The sequence below is a fragment of the Salmo salar genome, chromosome 19 (assembly GCF_965601325.2).
Source record: "Salmo salar chromosome 19, fSalSal1, whole genome shotgun sequence".
NCBI lineage: Eukaryota > Metazoa > Chordata > Actinopteri > Salmoniformes > Salmonidae > Salmo > Salmo salar.
The window spans coordinates 63,086,973-63,105,178 of NC_138309.1; the positions used below are offsets into that span (position 1 = coordinate 63,086,973).

An 18,206-nucleotide genomic window follows, 5' to 3' on the forward strand; every position below is an offset into this window, starting at 1 on the left:
CTTGTTAAAAGTTAATTTGTGGAATTTCTTTCCTTCTTAATGCGTTTGAGCCAATCAGTTGTGTTGTGACAAGGTAGGGGGGTAGACAGAAGACAGCCCTATTTGGTAAAAGACCAAGTCCATGGTCTATGATGAAACTAGCTCTCATGAAGACCGCCACAGGAAAGGAAGACCCAGAGTTACCTCTGCTGCAGAGGATAAGTTCAATAGAGTTACCCGCCTCAGCCAATCGACAATTAACTGCACCTCAGATTGCAGCCCAAATAAATGCTTCACAGAGTTCAAGTAACAGACACATCTCAACAGCAACTGTGTGAATCAGGCCTTCATGGTCGAATTGCTGCAAAGAAACCACTACTAAAGGACACCAATAATAAGAAGAGACTTGTTTGGGCCAAGAAACACGAGCAATAGACATTACACCAGTGGAAATCTGTCCTTTGGTCTGATGAGTCCAAATTTGAGATTGTTGGTTCCAACCGCCATGTCTTTGTGAGACGCAGAGTAGGTGAACGGATGATCTCCGCAGGAGGAGGTGTGATGGTGCTTTGCTGGTAACACTGTCAGTGATTTATTTAGAATTCAAGGCACACTTAACCAGCATGACAACCACAGCATTCTGCAGCGATACACCATCCCATCTGGTTTGCGCTTAGTGGGACTATCATTTGTTTTTCAACAGGACAATGACCCAAAACACACCTCCAGGATGTGTAACGGCTATTTGACCAAGAAGACGAGTGATGGAGTGCTGCATCAGATGACCTGCCCTCCACAATCACCCGACCTCAACCCATTTGAGATGGTTTGGACCACAGAGTGAAAGAAAAGTAGCCAAAGACTGCTCAGCATATGTGGGAACTCCTTCAAGACTGTTGGAAAAGCATTCCAGGTGACTACCTCATGAAGCTGGTTGAGAGAATGCCAAGAGTGTGCAAAGCTGTCATTAAGGCAAAGGGTGAAAGAAACTATATTATGATTTGTTTAAAAAAAAAATAGTTACCACATGATTCCATATGTGTTATTTCATAGTTTTGATGTCTTCACTACTATTCTACAATGTAGAAAATAGTAAAAATAAAGAAAAACCATTCAATGAGTAGGTGTGTCCAAACTTTTGACTGGTACTGTATATCCAAGTGATTTGTTGATAACTTTTTAAATGTTTTACTACAACAAATTGGGTAGTAAATCCTAGTCAAGTGCTTCAACACCTAGTGAAGAACACTATAAAAACAGGCTATATATTGTCATTGTCAACATAAACCAAGCAGGTGGGGAATTATACTGGACTGATTTATAAAACAAGGGCTCCTGTTTGTAATCGGGCAATGGTGTGGTGGTCACCGCGGGGACTTTGCAGAGGGATGTCACAACACATGGGAGATACAAGGACAGGGATACTACATGTGTGTCCCAAATGGCACCTTATTCCCCATGGACCCTGGTCAAAAGTGGTACACTATATAGGGAAAAGGGTGCCATATGAGACGCATCCTACATGTATTGAGGAAGTGTTAATACCTGTGATCGTCCCGGGGATTCGACAAGAGTCAAACATCCTCTCAAACTGATAGGAACAGCAAGGGACCGAAGACATCAACAACCACTGAGCGATAGAGGAACCGGGAAAAAACACAAAGAAATATGGGGGAGGATAGAGGAGAGGAAACAATGGGACGACAGACAAAAACAAGGGACCGAATGAAAGGGAAAAGAGGAGGAGCAACAGAACAGGTGGGAATAGTGAAAAGGAAAGAGGTGAACGAAAACAAATATAAAGTGGATAGATACAAGAGAAGTCCGTTAGAGGCAAGCCCTTTCCAGAGTGACGGCACAGACAACAGACTAGGAAACAGGACGGATGAGAGACAGTGAAAGATGACAAGAGCAGTTTTGTGGCGGACATTTTGTGACTGTGTGAAGTACAAACACCCCTCTCTTCATGAAATGGACAGTGAGACCATACACACATTACTGCAAATGTCCAGTCAGTTATGGTACAGTATGGCTACCCTCTCCAAATAACCGTTCCTCCATGACGAAAGGGGGGCTTGAGTAAAAAAGTTTGGAAAGCACTGTCTTATTTGAATGGCTTCTGATATTTACGGCACATTTGTACAGTAAAACCTATAGATCTGTGTTAATGTGTGCTTTGAACGCGAGGCATGTATTGTCCTTTGTACATATAGGTACTGTGTTCAGAAGTGTGTATTGATGTAGATGACTCTACATGTGTGTTTACCGGTCTCCTCTCCAGGAGTGCGTGTGGTGTTGAACATCCTCTCACACTGAGCTGCACACAGAGGAATGACAGTGCCTGGAACACGACTCTGGGGAGGAACAGGAGGAGAGGGAGAGAGGGGGGAGAGCGAGAGAGAGAGAGAGTTCAGAGAGCGAGAGTTTAGATCAGAGAGCGGGCGAGCGAGAGGTTAGATCAGAGAGCGAGAGTTTAGATTAGAGAGCGGGCGAGCGAGAGTTTAGATCAGAGAGCGGGCGAGCGAGAGTTTAGATCAGAGAGCGGGCAAGTGAGAGTTTAGATCAGAGAGCGGCGAGCGAGAGTTTAGATCAGAGAGCGGCGAGCGAGAGTTTAGATCAGAGAGCGGCGAGCGAGAGTTTAGATCAGAGAGCGGGCGAGAGTTTAGATCAGAGAGCGGGCGAGTAAGAGGTTAGATCAGAGAGCGAGAGTTTAGATTAGAGAGCGGGCGAGCGAGAGTTTAGATCAGAGAGCAAGAATTTAGATTAGAGAGCGGGCGAGCGAGAGTTTAGATCAGAGAGCGGGCGAGAGTTTAGATTAGAGAGCGGGTGAGCGAGAGTTTAGATCAGAGAGCGGGTGGGCGAGAGTTTAGATCAGAGAGCGGGCGGGCGAGTTTAGATCAGAGAGCGGGCGGGCGAGAGTTTAGATCAGAGAGCGGGCGGGCGAGAGTTTAGATCAGAGAGCGGGCGGGCGAGAGTTTAGATCAGAGAGCGGGCGAGAGTTTAGATCAGAGAGCGGGCGAGTGTTTAGATCAGAGAGCGAGCGAGCAGGTGAGAGTTTAGATCAGAGAGTGAGCGAGAGTTTAGATCAGAGAGCGAGCGAGAGTTTAGATCAGAGAGCGAGCGAGCGTTTAGATCAGAGAGCGAGCGAGCGTTTAGATCAGAGAGCGAGCGAGCGTTTAGATCAGAGAGCGAGCGTTTAGACCAGAGAGCGAGCGAGCGAGCGTTCAGACCAGAGAGCGAGCGAGCGAGCGTTCAGACCAGAGAGCGAGCGAGAGTTCAGACCAGAGAGCGAGCGAGAGTTCAGACCAGAGAGCGAGCGAGAGTTCAGACCAGAGAGCGAGCGAGAGTTCAGACCAGAGAGCGAGCGAGAGTTCAGACCAGAGAGCGAGAAAGAGTTCAGACCAGAGAGCGAGAAAGAGTTCAGACCAGAGAGCGAGCGAGAAAGAGTTCAGACCAGAGAGCGAGCGAGAGTTCAGACCAGCGAGAGAAGGACAGGAAAAGAAGAGAGAGAAAGCCAAGGGAAGGTACAGAGTGTGGGGGTAGGGAGGAGAGATGGGGATGGTATGAGACCATGAGAGGGAATGGGTTTCAAACAAACTGGAAAATCAAACCAAAGGACACTTCGAACCTCTACACACAGAGGGAGCTAAAACAAACTGGAGGGATGGATTGATGCAGCTTACACACATGAACATGGTCAGTCCACACCAGCACACACTCAAAATGTACACAGACAAACACACACGGATGAGTTCATACTCAACACATCTCTCCGATTTCGGTACGTATTTAAAAGTAAATCGCAATAAAAACACCTCATTATGAAAACATGAAAACACCTTGGTACAGGCCCATGCTCATATGTAAAATGAGTTCAGAAGATTTTTGATTCGGGGTGTGCCGACATGGCCATACTCGTATTCGTAATCTTATCCGGAAGTTGTCAGTTGACAGTCGGATCGGATGAAACTGAAGTGTTTTAATATGCCTAAATAGATGTTGGCAAAACACCTCCCTGCACGTTCTCACTGCAAAACAAACTGCAGATTAGGAGGAGCGCGTGGAGGTGTGTGCGTGGAGGTGTGCGCGAGGCCTCAAGTTTACAGTCACTCGGTCAGAATGGGCACTAACGTTTCATATTTCCCCTACCCTTGCCCATCTTGTTAGATATTATGCACATTGATAGCTTGATCGCAAATGTCCTCGCCATGGGATTTATCATAGTAGCGGGCAGCAGCAATCTAAATGACCAGACCGAAAACATGCGAGGAAAAGTGATCAGGTGAAATTACAGCTTCATTCTATGCAATCAGAGCAGCAGGATCAGCATACAGCCTGCCCTTATCTTTACAGACAGGCAAACTAGCCAGTTGTTATTTAGACCACGCACGTGACTGACTCAAAGACAGTACAGTATGATTTAGAAACTCTGTGACTAACTGACATGAGAAAGATGCTTGCTGGCACTCAAAAAATATATATATTCTGATTAAGGATATTTAAAAAATAAAAATACTCGCATCATAATCATAACCAGAAAATTGCCCATATCCGTTACGATACCTCTTTTGTCCGACTACTCGGCACACCCCCTAGTTTTGATGTGTCAAATAAAGCTTGCTGATTGGTGCACCAAACCTATCGTGATCACACAGCAGCCAGAGGCAGTACTTTCATTAATTATACATGGTATTCACTGAACAACACATTATGTTCAAAGGCCAATGGTATTTTCATGCATAGGCCTCAATAGTTTTTTATTGGGCATCAAATGGATGAAAACAGAAATAGGGAGGGCTATCTGGACTTTCAAAAAATATATATATTGTATAATGGTTTAAAACTTGTTCCATTGCGTGCCCTAATGAATATGGCCCAGGTTAAACTCCAGCCCCTATCACACGTTAATGGTGGAGGTTGACTGGTTGTTGAACTCACAGGCTTGAGCTCCTCTCTGTTGAGCTTCCTGCGGTACATGAGGAAGGCATGAAGGGTGTTGCCTGCTCTGGCAGCCTGGATGGGGGTGGGCGTCACATACAAGAAGTCCTGGGGAGAGAGAGTGCGTGTGAGAGAGGGAGGAGGCGCCATTTTGACAACGCAAATCAGCATTGCTAAGTGGCAAACCAGAAAATACTATTAGTATGTGAAACGCCTTCCCCTTTTCCACGAAAGGTGGCAATGATTTATTTGAGAGTATTTCAAGTTTATCAAGTGCTTTTGGACCGTAGGGCCGCTGTTATACTTCCAAAATGTCACCCATAGAGAAATAGATATGTTGTTTAACCTTTCCATACGCGAGTTCCAAATATCTCTAACGGTCACACCAGCCTGAGTTGTTTTATGCACTTGATGTCAGAATGCACTCACTGTTCCAAAATGTGACTGTTATGCAACAGGACAGTTAACACGCGCTGCCTGCGAATTATCTATAGGCTGTGTTTCAACTTGTCAATTTCAAATTATTTTCTAACAAGTTGTATTGTCTAACAACAGTTTGAATTGAGGGTTGTTTCGCCTCATTAATTCACATAGAAATAGCCCATTTCAGTGTTGTGGACAATTTATGATTGAGGCTTCACGGAACCGGACAAACTTCCCTCATCGAGGTGAGCCCTTCCCCATTTCTTCCGCACATCAAGTATGCAGACATTTGCGCAGTCTTGCACGACCCGGCACATTTTCTGGCTAGCGCTCACATTGCCTCCATTCTTGTTTTCCTTATAAATAAAAACTTTGGACATGTGTGTGTTCCTATCATTGTAAGTGCCTTATTTTCTGTATATCGTGTTGTCGTTTCTACTGTAGCATTAAGTATGTATGTATGGAGCATAATGTATTTACAGTTTTATTCACATGTTTTCAAGTACTGGTGACAAATAATGCATTCCGATTATTGCATAGATTGTAATGGACACCTATGATGTGTGCAAAATATTTTTTTGAAGGTTGTACTGATTATAATGAGCTAATGCTAAGCTATTTGCCAGCTATGTGTGGCGCCATGTTTGTTGACATTATTCAATGCATTCTGGGTGTCACGTAAACGTCTATCAGACCAAAGATGTTATAATGAGGTAAAGGAATGGTTCACTCATCTTTCGGGTAAACTTCCAGAAGTGAATGAAGGGAAGTGAATGAGCGTAAACGACACACCCCCTTCAACATGCATACTGCAAACAGATCAAACTCATCTTGTCTCCTCTTATTATCTTTGGTTGACGCGAAAAACAAATATGGCGGCGCGCACAAACTACCCATCGTCGGATTACTTTTGATTTCTAGAAAGTGTTTTACTACATTTTTTCGATCAATGTTGAGCTCAACCGTGATATGATGAATTATAAATAGTAATAGCTGTCATACTATTATAAATAGTATGACCGCTTGTGTTACATCAATATTTCCTCAGTTAGCGCTAGGACTAATGTAGCTTACATTTTCCGGTTTGGATGATTGTGTTATGCTGTTGCTACTTCTGTGAATGTCTGAACACTGTATCCAAAAATAAACTTGTCACATTCAGGACATAACTTTGTAAGGACTGTGTTTGTTTAAAATGTTTCTGTGTAAAAACAGTGTGGCTAGCTCAAATGCTGACTGTTGCCTCAATCAAAACTGGACGTTCTAATCAAACCGGTTTGAGCGTACGATGCAGGGACCACTGTAGAATGATCACACCCATTTGTTGGGTTAAAGGTTAAATGGACCAAACCATGGTCATCGTTCAAGTAGAATAGGGAATCTTGTTTGCTCTATTTGTTACATTTCTACCTGCAACGTTGTGAACGTTTCACCTCACTGAACACACCTCCGCTATTAGAAAACAGAACGTGGGGAGTAGTCGATGATTTGTTGATACGTACCATGCCGTAGTAGTTGCTGTTGACCATGATAGGGCTCCGTCCTCTCAGGTAGATGTACTCCTCCCACCAGTCGCTCACCTAAAAGGGGAAAAACACACCCCCAGGGTCGTGTTCAGTAGACAAAAAATGGACAACGGGAAGGTAGGTACTATCTGAAGTTGTCCAATAAGAAATGGTTGTTTTCTTGATCCGTTACGAAGTGCCCTAATGAATACACCCCATACAAATCCTCTGTGACACAACCACGCAACATCCTGGCCAGGGCCACAGCCCCTATTACAATGAATAATTCAAAATGGCCTCCGACAAAGATCTACATTGTTCATGGGATTTTTAATGCGCTCCGACAATTAAATTAAAATAGGTCATTTCTACGTGTGCATAACGCCTTTCTTGTCTCACCTCCTGTTCTCTTAAAGCTCATTGGAGGAGAGGAACCAAGAATCCTCCATTGGACCTCCTCCAATAAGGAAGGCCAGAGGAAGCAAGGATGTGACAGCTCGTGACGTGTTTGGACACAGCCATAGCCAAAGTCTACATATAAGGGGTTACTTACGTAGTTGGAAGCCCAGAGAGCCTTCAGTTTGAGGTACCACTGTAGCCGGTTCCCCAGGCTGCTCTCAAACTGAGTGGCCAGCGACGTCATGCGTTCAAACTCATCAGGGGTCATCAGCGGCCGCACCGACTCCAGGTACTGCAGAGAAACAGAGAGAGAAGAACAAACACAGAACAATATTCTATAAAATACATCATTATAACGTTATGCAGTTGACACAGAACATTATCCCACATACAACAAAACAGAATACAGAATACACAGAGGGAATGGAGCTAACGTGTGATGGAGGTACAATGGAGTGTTAGAGGTTCAGTAATACTGAGGGAGAGGCAAAGAGAGGTAGACAGAGAGAGAGGTGGAGAGAGATGTAGCGAGAGAGAGAGATGTAGCGAGAGAGAAAGATGTAGCGAGAGAGATGTAGCGAGAGCGATGTAGCGAGAGAGAGATGTAGCGAGAGAGAGAGAGATGTAGCGAGAGAGAGAGAGATGTAGCGAGAGAGAGAGAGATGTAGCGAGAGAGAGAGAGATGTAGCGAGAGAGAGAGAGAGATGTAGCGAGAGAGAGAGATGTAGCGAGAGAGAGAGAGATGTAGCGAGAGAGATGTAGCGAGAGAGAGAGATGTAGCGAGAGAGAGAGAGAGAGAGATGTAGCGAGAGAGAGAGAGAGATGTAGCGAGAGAGCGATGTAGAGAGAGCGAGATGTAGAGAGATGTAGAGAGAGAGATGTAGAGAGAGAGATGTAGAGAGAGAGAGATGTAGAGAGAGAGAGAGAGAGAGAGAGAGATGTAGAAAGAGGTAGAGAGGTGGAGAGAGAGGTAGAGAAGCAGAGAGATGTAGAGAGAGGTGGAGAGAGAGAGAGGTAGAGAGAAAGCAAGCGAGCGGAGGGAGATGGCGGAAACTTCCAACCTGCGTGTGTCTTTGTCTAGCCTCTGCAGAGTCCCCAACAACCGAAAGTTCTGGGTTTCAGGGGAAATGGAAAGAGAGCCTGTGACGCGACTTCCCACTTTTGGACGTTAACAAAGCACCACTCCATCTTAACTCCTCCTCCACATTTACGGGATTGGTTGAACAGTGCAAAAAAGAGAACCTCCCTTTTTCTCCTGGTCAAGACCAGTACGTAGGGGAGATAGCTTCAGGCCTTTCAATGCTACGTTGGGTTAGTCTTTGTCAAGCGTGAATATCTGGTGAGCGGATATGCTGCATCTTTTGTCGAAATGTATTTCCCTATTGGGACAATAAAGATTGAATTGAAGAGTGTCTCACCCTCTTGACCGTGTCTTTGACGGCCGGCACTGGCTGGTTTGGCAGAGAACCCTGGTAGCTGTAGAGGAGAGGCTGTCTGCCCGAGAATATCCTCACCAGCGCCTGTAACACACACACACACACACACACACACACACACACACACACACACACACACACACACACACACAGTCAGCCCGAGTCCCAGGGGTGGGGCTAAATGCAGCTCTCCTACGACCACCTTGAAATGCTACAGATTTTAAATCTAGCTAGCAGGGTGATTCTTTCCAATCTATCCAATCACTTTTTACACTGATTGCAATGGAGGTAAAAAGATCATTTAACCCCCCCCCCCCCCCCAAAAAAAAAAATTGAGAGGAGAGCTTGAGCTTGCAAGTAAACATTTCATTGTACGATGTACACTACGCCGTATTCTGTGCATATGACAGACACAATGATTTGATTTTCAATTGTTGGCGACAGTAAGGAGGTAAGGAACGGTGGGGGGGTTTGTACTGACCACCCAGACTTTGGTGGTGTTGGACATCTTGCCGCGCTGCTCGAACATCCAGTGGTGGTAGGACAGCAGCTGCTTGAGGCACATGCGCATGGTGAAGATGAGGGAGAACCAGAGCAGCGTGCTGAACAGCACCGCCGACACCACCGTCTGACACTGGGCACTCAGAGACTGACTGGGAGGGAGGGGTTCATTCCATTAGAGAATGAAAGAGTGGTGGTGGTGGGGGGGGGGGGGGGGGGGCGACAGGGTGAGAGAAAGAGAGAAGGATTTCAATGATTTGGTGAGAACATCTGAGAAAAGGGGGAAATATTTTATTTCAATACCAGTCTTTAAGCAATATTGTCAGACTTTGAAGACAGTGCAGTGTCTGTGTCTGGTCGGTGTCTGGTGCTAGCTACCTGACAGGTAGATGCTCCTGGATCTTGGCGATGAGACCCATGGAGGGGTCGGAGCGCATGTACATGGTGGCCAGGATGGCGATGACCACAAACAGCCAGGAGGAGGGACTGGCCGGGTACACCCCTGTTATCACACCGTTCTGTTGGGGAATTAGGGGGGAAAAGAGATTGGTCATTAAAGCACCCAACGGGAGGAAAACAAACTGAAAAAGGGAGGGACTTCACAAAAAAAAAAATATAAAAAAAATACTTGTATTATTTTTCTTTTACGTGCCCTAATAAAACACGACCAATATGACAGCCATTCAAAACCCAATGAACTTCCCAGCCATGACAACACGGCATATTATCCAACGAGGGTATTGGATAATGCTCTTCACAGCTACTACTATGTACCTTGGCCTGGTTTTAAAAGCAAAAGCCCACAATCTCCCCAAGCTTATCTCCAGCACGAGTGACGGGACAGACAGAGATACAGCCAAAGTTAAGACCGGGGGAGAACAGAACAGGGACGAATGCGTGCCGGCATTGAGTTGTGACAAACACAGTGTGGGTGTGTGTTTACTAATGTGGTCACCCGGAGGTCATGTTTACCCAAACAGATTAGAGAAATGTGACGCTGCTGGCCGTTCATATTCCAGCTCTCTACTGTTCAGCAGCACTGTGACATTAAACGACATACTGTTCAGCAGCACTGTGACATTAACAGACATACTGTTCAGCAGCACTGTGACATTAAACGACATACTGTTCAGCAGCACAGTGAGGTTAAACGACATACTGTTCAGCAGCACTGTGACATTAAACGACATACTGTTCAGCAGCACTGTGACATTAACAGACATACTGTTCAGCAGCACTGTGACATTAACAGACATACTGTTCAGCAGCACTGTGACATTAACAGACATACTGTTCAGCAGCACTGTGACATTAACAGACATACTGTTCAGCAGCACTGTGACATTAACCGACATACTGTTCAGCAGCACTGTGACATTAAACGACATACTGTTCAGCAGCACTGTGACATTAACCGACATACTGTTCAGCAGCACTGTGACATTAACAGACATACTGTTCAGCAGCACTGTGACATTAACAGACATACTGTTCAGCAGCACTGTGACATTAACCGACATACTGTTCAGCAGCACTGTGACGTTAACCGACATACTGTTCAGCAGCACTGTGACGTTAACCGACATACTGTTCAGCAGCACTGTGACGTTAACCGACATACTGTTCAGCAGCACTGTGACATTAACAGACATACTGTTCAGCAGCACTGTGACATTAACAGACATACTGTTCAGCAGCACTGTGACATTAACCGACATACTGTTCAGCAGCACTGTGACGTTAACCGACATACTGTTCAGCAGCACTGTGACGTTAAACGACATACTGTTCAGCAGCACTGTGACATTAAACGACATACTGTTCAGCAGCACTGTGACATTAACCGACATACTGTTCAGCAGCACTGTGACATTAAACGACATACTGTTCAGCAGCACTGTGACGTTAAACGACATACTGTTCAGCAGCACTGTGACGTTAAACGACATACTGTTCAGCAGCACTGTGACGTTAAACGACATACTGTTCAGCAGCACTGTGACATTAAACAACATACTGTTCAGCAGCACTGTGACGTTAAACGACATACTGTTCAGCAGCACTGTGACGTTAACCGACATACTGTTCAGCAGCACTGTGACATTAACAGACATACTGTTCAGCAGCACTGTGACATTAACAGACATACTGTTCAGCAGCACTGTGACATTAACCGACATACTGTTCAGCAGCACTGTGACGTTAACCGACATACTGTTCAGCAGCACTGTGACGTTAAACGACATACTGTTCAGCAGCACTGTGACATTAAACGACATACTGTTCAGCAGCACTGTGACATTAACCGACATACTGTTCAGCAGCACTGTGACATTAAACGACATACTGTTCAGCAGCACTGTGACGTTAAACGACATACTGTTCAGCAGCACTGTGACGTTAAACAACATACTGTTCAGCAGCACTGTGACGTTAAACGACATACTGTTCAGCAGCACTGTGACATTAAACAACATACTGTTCAGCAGCACTGTGACGTTAAACGACATACTGTTCAGCAGCACTGTGACGTTAAACGACATACTGTTCAGCAGCACTGTGACGTTAAACGGCATACTGTTCAGCAGCACTGTGACGTTAAACGGCATACTGTTCAGCAGCACTGTGACATTAACCGACATACTGTTCAGCAGCACTGTGACATTAAACGACATACTGTTCAGCAGCACTGTGACGTTAAACGACATACTGTTCAGCAGCACTGTGACGTTAAACGACATACTGTTCAGCAGCACTGTGACATTAAACGACATACTGTTCAGCAGCACTGTGACGTTAAACGACATACTGTTCAGCAGCACTGTGACATTAAACGACATACTGTTCAGCAGCACTGTGACGTTAACCGACATACTGTTCAGCAGCACTGTGACATTAAACGACATACTGTTCAGCAGCACTGTGACGTTAAACGACATACTGTTCAGCAGCACTGTGACATTAAATGACATACTGTTCAGCAGCACTGTGACATTAAACGACATACTGTTCAGCAGCACTGTGACGTTAAACGACATACTGTTCAGCAGCACTGTGACATTAAACGACATACTGTTCAGCAGCACTGTGACGTTAAACGACATACTGTTCAGCAGCACTGTGACGTTAAATGACATACTGTTCAGCAGCACTGTGACATTAAATTACATACTGTTCAGCAGCACTGTGACGTTAAATTACATACTGTTCAGCAGCACTGTGACATTAAATTACATACTGTTCAGCAGCACTGTGACGTTAAATGACATACTGTTCAGCAAAGGTCAGGTTTAAGTGTGTCAGAGCAGTATGTCCCCTTCTGCCGTTTGTGCTGATATGATTATTATACACAGCCGAGGTATGTCACAGTAGAGTGACGTATGGAGGCTGTTGTGCAGAAACCATGTGATGTAATTCTAACCGACAGACAGAGAGAAAAAAGCGACGAAGACAGGGGGGCACAGAGAGGAAGACAGGGGGGCACAGAGAGGAAGACAGGGGGGCACAGAGAGGAAGACAGGGGGGCACAGAGAGGAAGACAGGGGGGCACAGAGAGGAAGACAGGGAGGCACAGAGAGGAAGACAGGGGGGCATAGAGAGGAAGACAGGGGGGCATAGAGAGGAAGACAGGGAGGCATAGAGAGGAAGACAGGGAGGCATAGAGGAAGACAGGGAGGCATAGAGAGGAAGACAAAGACAGACCAATCTTAAGACATGCAAACAGAAGACAATGTAGTAGTCAAGTAGTAGTGCAGTAGAGCAGACAGGTGCACATACAGATAGATGGACAGGGAGGCAGACAGACAGGTGTACAGGCAGGCAATTAAGATAGACAGCGACAACCCGGAGAGATAGTCTGAAGGGATAGCCTAGGCCCTGCACTTATCGGAGGTCAGGTTTAAGCGTGTCAGAGCAATTTGTCCCCTTACAGACAGATAAGCAGGCGATAAAGACCAACAGCGATAACCCAGAAAGCTGGTCTGGGAATATGTACATTCAGGCTAGCCAGAGAGACACATACACCAAAGAAAGAGAAAGCCAGACAGATCAAAGACAGACAGACAGGCCCTCGGGCATGTCCAGTACCTTGAGGCGGATTAACTTCTTTTTCCAGGACCGCAGGCCTGAGAGGTAGATCTCCGTGAGGGCCTGGTGGGACAGCTGCAGGTCGATGCCCTCCGGAGTCACCGTGAACTGGAAGGCCACTGCCTGGTGGGCTTCAGCCATGCCTGGAAAAAGGTACGAAAGAAAGAAAGAAAGAAAGAAAGAAAGAAAGAAAGAAAGAAAGAAAGAAAGAAAGAAAGAAAGAAAGAAAGAAAGAAAGAAAGAAAGAAAGAAAGAAAGAAAGAAAGAAGAGAAAGAGAGAGGTGGAAAAAAATATATATTAAGTGACCATCTTCCATACCAACTACAACTCTTTCGCCTTAACCTACACGTGTGTATGCACAATTATCAATAAAACTATACTGAGTTTAAATCGAGGAGAGGAAATGGTTTAGCCTAATTTGTTTACTTAGCTAAAATGGTCTACAACAGTGGTTCTCAAACCTCTCCTGGGGGGGGCTCCCAAACGTCTCACAATGATGATGTAGTCCTTAACTTGCTCAGCTGATCATCCAATCAGGAGCTTGATAATTAGTTGATAATAATCAGATATAATAGCTCTTAAATAGTTCAATTACATGGAATGGCTGCGGGTGCCTAAAGAAACGTTTGAGAACCACTGGTCTACAGGCCTCATCAGGCGAGTGTCAAGCAAAATAAACATTTTAAATCTCTTTAAAAAACACCCACATCAATAGAAATCCACTTTTTGGAGCTGAAATATGGCCAGAGCTTACCCATGATGTAAGTCAATAAGTCATCGGATGTTATACAGTGCATTCGGAAAGTACTCAGACCCCTTGACCTTTTCCACATTTTGTTATGTTACAGCCTTATTCTAAAAATGATTTTATTAAAAACATCTATCAATCTCCACACAGTACCACATAACGACAAAGCAAAAACAGGTTTTTAGAAATGTGTGCAAACTTATTAAAAAAAATGAAATATTACATAAGTATTTAGGCCCTTCACTCAGTACTTTGTTGAAGCACCTTTGACAGCGAATACAGCCTTGAGTGTTCTTGGGTTTGACGCTACAAGCTTGGCACACCTGTAATTTGGGGAGTTTCTCCCATTCTTCTCTGCGGATCCTCTCAAGCTCTGTCAGGTTAGATGGGGAACGTTGCTGCACAGCTATTTTCAGGTCTCTCCAGAGATGTTCGGGCTCTGGCTGGGCCATTCAAGGACATACAGAGACTTGTCTCAAAGCCACTCCTGTGTTGTCATGGCTGTCTGCTTAAGGTCATTGACCTGCTGGAAGATGAAGCTTCACCTTAATCTGAGGTCCTGAGCGCTCTGGAGCAGGTTTTCATCAAGGATCTCTGTACTTTGCGCCGTTCACCTTTCCCTCGATCCTGACTACTCTCGCAGTCCCTGCCGCTGAAAAACATCCCAACAGCACGATGCTGCCACCACCATGCTTCACCGTAGGTTTCATCCAGAAGTGACGCTTGGCATTCAGGCCAAAGAGTTCAATTCTGGTTTCATCAGACCAGAGAATCTTGTTTCTCATGGTCAGAGTCCTTTAGGTGCCCTTTGGCAAACTCCAAAGGGCTGCCATGTGCCTTCTCCTGAGGAGTGGCTTCCGTCTGGCCACTCTACCATAAAGGCCTGATTGATGGACTGCTGCAGAGATGGTTGTCCTTCTGGAAGGTTCTCATCTTCACAGAGGAACTCTGTTTATAAATCAGCATAAATCTGCATTAAAATAAGGCAATTTTATAAATCGTAAAATTGCATCATATGATTGCATTTTAGAGCCCCGCTCCCCGCAAGAAGAATGGATTTAGGCAGATTCGTTTTGCATGGCCCTGGGCAAAATAAACTTGCACATTACTTCCATAGTTCGGCTACACATATAACCGTAGCTTATATTCCTTCTACAGTATTTCTATGCTGGATTCGCAGCCGCAATTTATATAATGCATTGATATATAGCTAGCTAGCCAAAATGATAACAGAGCGAATATAGCTATTTGATCATGTCTGTGACCAAATATTAATGACGTCTGGAATCCAACAGAGTTTCACTGGAATTATCCAAACGCAGACAAACTTCAACATGTCAACAGCTTATATAGGCATGATTTAGCTGAGACTCATCTCTTGACAGGTATGCTGGTAGTCTTTTTCTTAAATAATTATTTTCCCCTGACTTACAGCATCTTAAAGCTGCAATGTCACTTTTTGGGCGACCTGACCAAATTCACATAGAAATGTGAGTTATAGATATGTCTTCTAATTGAAAGCAAGTCTAAAAAGCAGTAAATCTGTTCTATATGCGCCATTTCTATGCTTCCCGTTGTTTCATTTTTTGCATCTATTACTTTCGGTTTTGTATACCAGCTTCAAACATCTGAACAAACAATATTGTTTGTTTGAATTTTAGCAGCCAGGAAATGGCAGAGTGATGTCTGCATATTGCACCTTTAACTGAAATGGTGCTCACATAACTTTCATTGACTAGCTAAGGTTAGCATGACAGCTAGTTACACCGACAGCGTTATTTGTTGTCATTTCTCTGCTACACGTGGCAATTACCACAATGTTCCCACCCCAATTCCTGAATACGTATTAGCAGCCTGCATCAGTCTTCAAGGTGAAACCTAAACGAGAATTTCCTGATGAGCTGCATTGTTACCTAAGATGTGATGACACTTGGTGTGAGTTCCAAACGCCACCCTATTCCCTTTATAGTGCACAACTTTTGAGAAGGACCCATATTCATGCATATTCAGGACCCATATTCATATAGGGCAAGGGTTACACCCAATGTTCCCTCTAAGAGGCTTGCGGGTGCGCAGCTCGCCAGGGACTGGCGTGCAGAAGAAAAACCAGCCCGCGCAGAGAAGCACAAGATTAACAAGTTGAGTATAGTTCAGAGTTTTCCCCGTTAGTTAACACTATCAACGTTTCCCTTCACTGTGGGAATTGTGATCGAGTCAACGCAATATTAGGCACTTTCAATGCAACATACCGAAACAAAACAAACTATGCAAGACTTAATATGCAAAACTAACTATGTTGTAGACAGAACGCATCGGAGTACGATTCTATTGCATCGACAGGCGCGTACTCTACACAGACCGGTGCGCCATAAACAAATCAGACTGCAGTAGGCCTATATGCAAATAGACCATTGCAATATATGGATTTGTTCTATTCACTTTGAACTGGACTGTTTTACAGCATGAGCTGTCAGTTATCATGCGCTTGTTTTGAGATCGAAGCGAGAAATGCATGTAGCCACATGTGCACATTTACTCATATTCTTTGCTAGTTTGTGAGTTATTTACCCAGTTATAGTTAATTTGTAGCCAACAAGGTGGGAGTGATAGCTTCCTTCCAAGAGCACAAAACCTGTACATTTCAAAGCCCTCTTTGAAAAGCGAGTCAGGTAAAGAGCTTTTTTTTTGTCTTAAAGGGGCAGTGTTGTATTTTGAGACAGGCTTGAAGAAGCTAAGTAGCTAATAGGTAGAGGGTAGCATAACTTGTCTGATTCTCTGTAAGAATGGTATGGGAATAATAACTCATTTTATTTGGTAAAGTGGTTTCTTGCATCAAACAACATTTTCAGTCACCTTGTCTGAAGGACAAGTGGATAAACAGGTTAATGTCAAGCCCTGCGTGTTTCATGGAATGTAAGCCTGCATCAAACACCACACATTGGCTGTTACTGTAGGCTGAATGATATAAACCCTATTTCCATGTTAAAATGTTATGTGATTTATTTTCTCCATCGTTTTTTTTTTAATGGTAGGCCACTCTGGGAGGCCTACATTATGATCAATAGCCACATTAGCCACTGTAAAAACAGTAAATTAAAGCGGGTACAACCTCAGTGTTCACAGTAAACGCACTTCAAGACCTCAAGACCTGAAATTTGTGCCGAAAAATATTAAAGGGAACTTTGGTTCCACCTGATAATTAATTGCACCCACCTGGTGTCCCAGGTCTAAATCAGTCCCTGGTTAGATGGGGAGAAGAAGAAAAAAGACAGTGGAACTGGTTTTGACGTCCAGATTTGAATTTGAGTGATAGGGAATAGAATGCCATTTGGGAAGCACCCTTAGTTTAGGCCCATGGGTTGGAGGGGTTCACCCTTAAAATTATTATTTAATTCAATGTTTATGAAAACGCTCATTCGAGAACTGCATCAGAAAAAAACAATAATCCAGACCATATGTCTCTACCATATATGGCTCAAAGGTTAGACCATTTACTCTGAGAATTTAGCATGATTAGAATGAATGTCATTACGGACATTGTCAAAGGAGGTCAATGCTCAAGAGAACTCGGTCACCGCGCCGTGGGCAACTTCGAATGACAACTGACAAGCCAGCTAGTGGCTGCAGGTTTGTGTGTAACATGGCTTTTTTCTCAATGAAATCTTCAGAACACAAAAAATTTCACACACACATTTACAAAGCTAGCAGACTGAATTTGAATATCTACCCTCCCCCAAAAATATCTGTTCAGGTTTTCATGGTGTATTTGAGTCTTTCCATTTCAATCTCCATAGAAACAGCACCTCTCAACATTGATTGACCAGGGTTATAGGAATAGAGGCACCTAAACGACTCTCAGACCATGAGAAACAAGATTCTCTGGTCTGATGAAACCAAGATTGAACTTTTGCCCTGAATGCCAAGCGTCACATCTGGAGGAAACCTGGCACCATCCCTACGGTGAAGCATTGTGGCGGCAGCATCATGCTGTGGGGATGTTTTTCAGTGGCAGGGACTGGGAGACTAGTCAGGATCGTGGGAAAGATGAACGGAGCAAAGTACAGACAGATCCTTGATGAAGAGCGCTCTGGAGCGCTCAGGACCTCAGACTGGGGTGAAGGTTCACCTTCCAAAAAGACAACGCAGGAGTGGTCCTTGAGTGGCCCAGCCAGACTCCGGACTTGAACCTG

The 18,206-nt window shown here is 44.6% G+C and overlaps 1 protein-coding gene across 3 annotated transcripts in view; it reads right to left on the minus strand.

Annotated features, from left to right (window-relative positions):
- LOC106579170 (carnitine O-palmitoyltransferase 1, liver isoform) overlaps positions 1-18,206 on the minus strand; it is a 49,642-nt gene that overhangs the window by 9,000 nt on the left and 22,436 nt on the right. For all 3 annotated transcript variants that reach the window (XM_045702562.2, XM_045702561.2, XM_082965871.1), the window contains 8 exons: positions 13,268-13,410; positions 9,560-9,699; positions 9,162-9,333; positions 8,663-8,764; positions 7,399-7,536; positions 6,843-6,920; positions 4,918-5,025; positions 2,246-2,333 (listed from right to left, as the gene is read on the minus strand). In XM_045702562.2, the coding sequence (XP_045558518.1) occupies positions 2,246-2,333; positions 4,918-5,025; positions 6,843-6,920; positions 7,399-7,536; positions 8,663-8,764; positions 9,162-9,333; positions 9,560-9,699; positions 13,268-13,408 (967 nt within the window). In that variant the 5' untranslated portion in view covers positions 13,409-13,410. The remainder of the gene's footprint in view (positions 1-2,245; positions 2,334-4,917; positions 5,026-6,842; positions 6,921-7,398; positions 7,537-8,662; positions 8,765-9,161; positions 9,334-9,559; positions 9,700-13,267; positions 13,411-18,206) is intronic.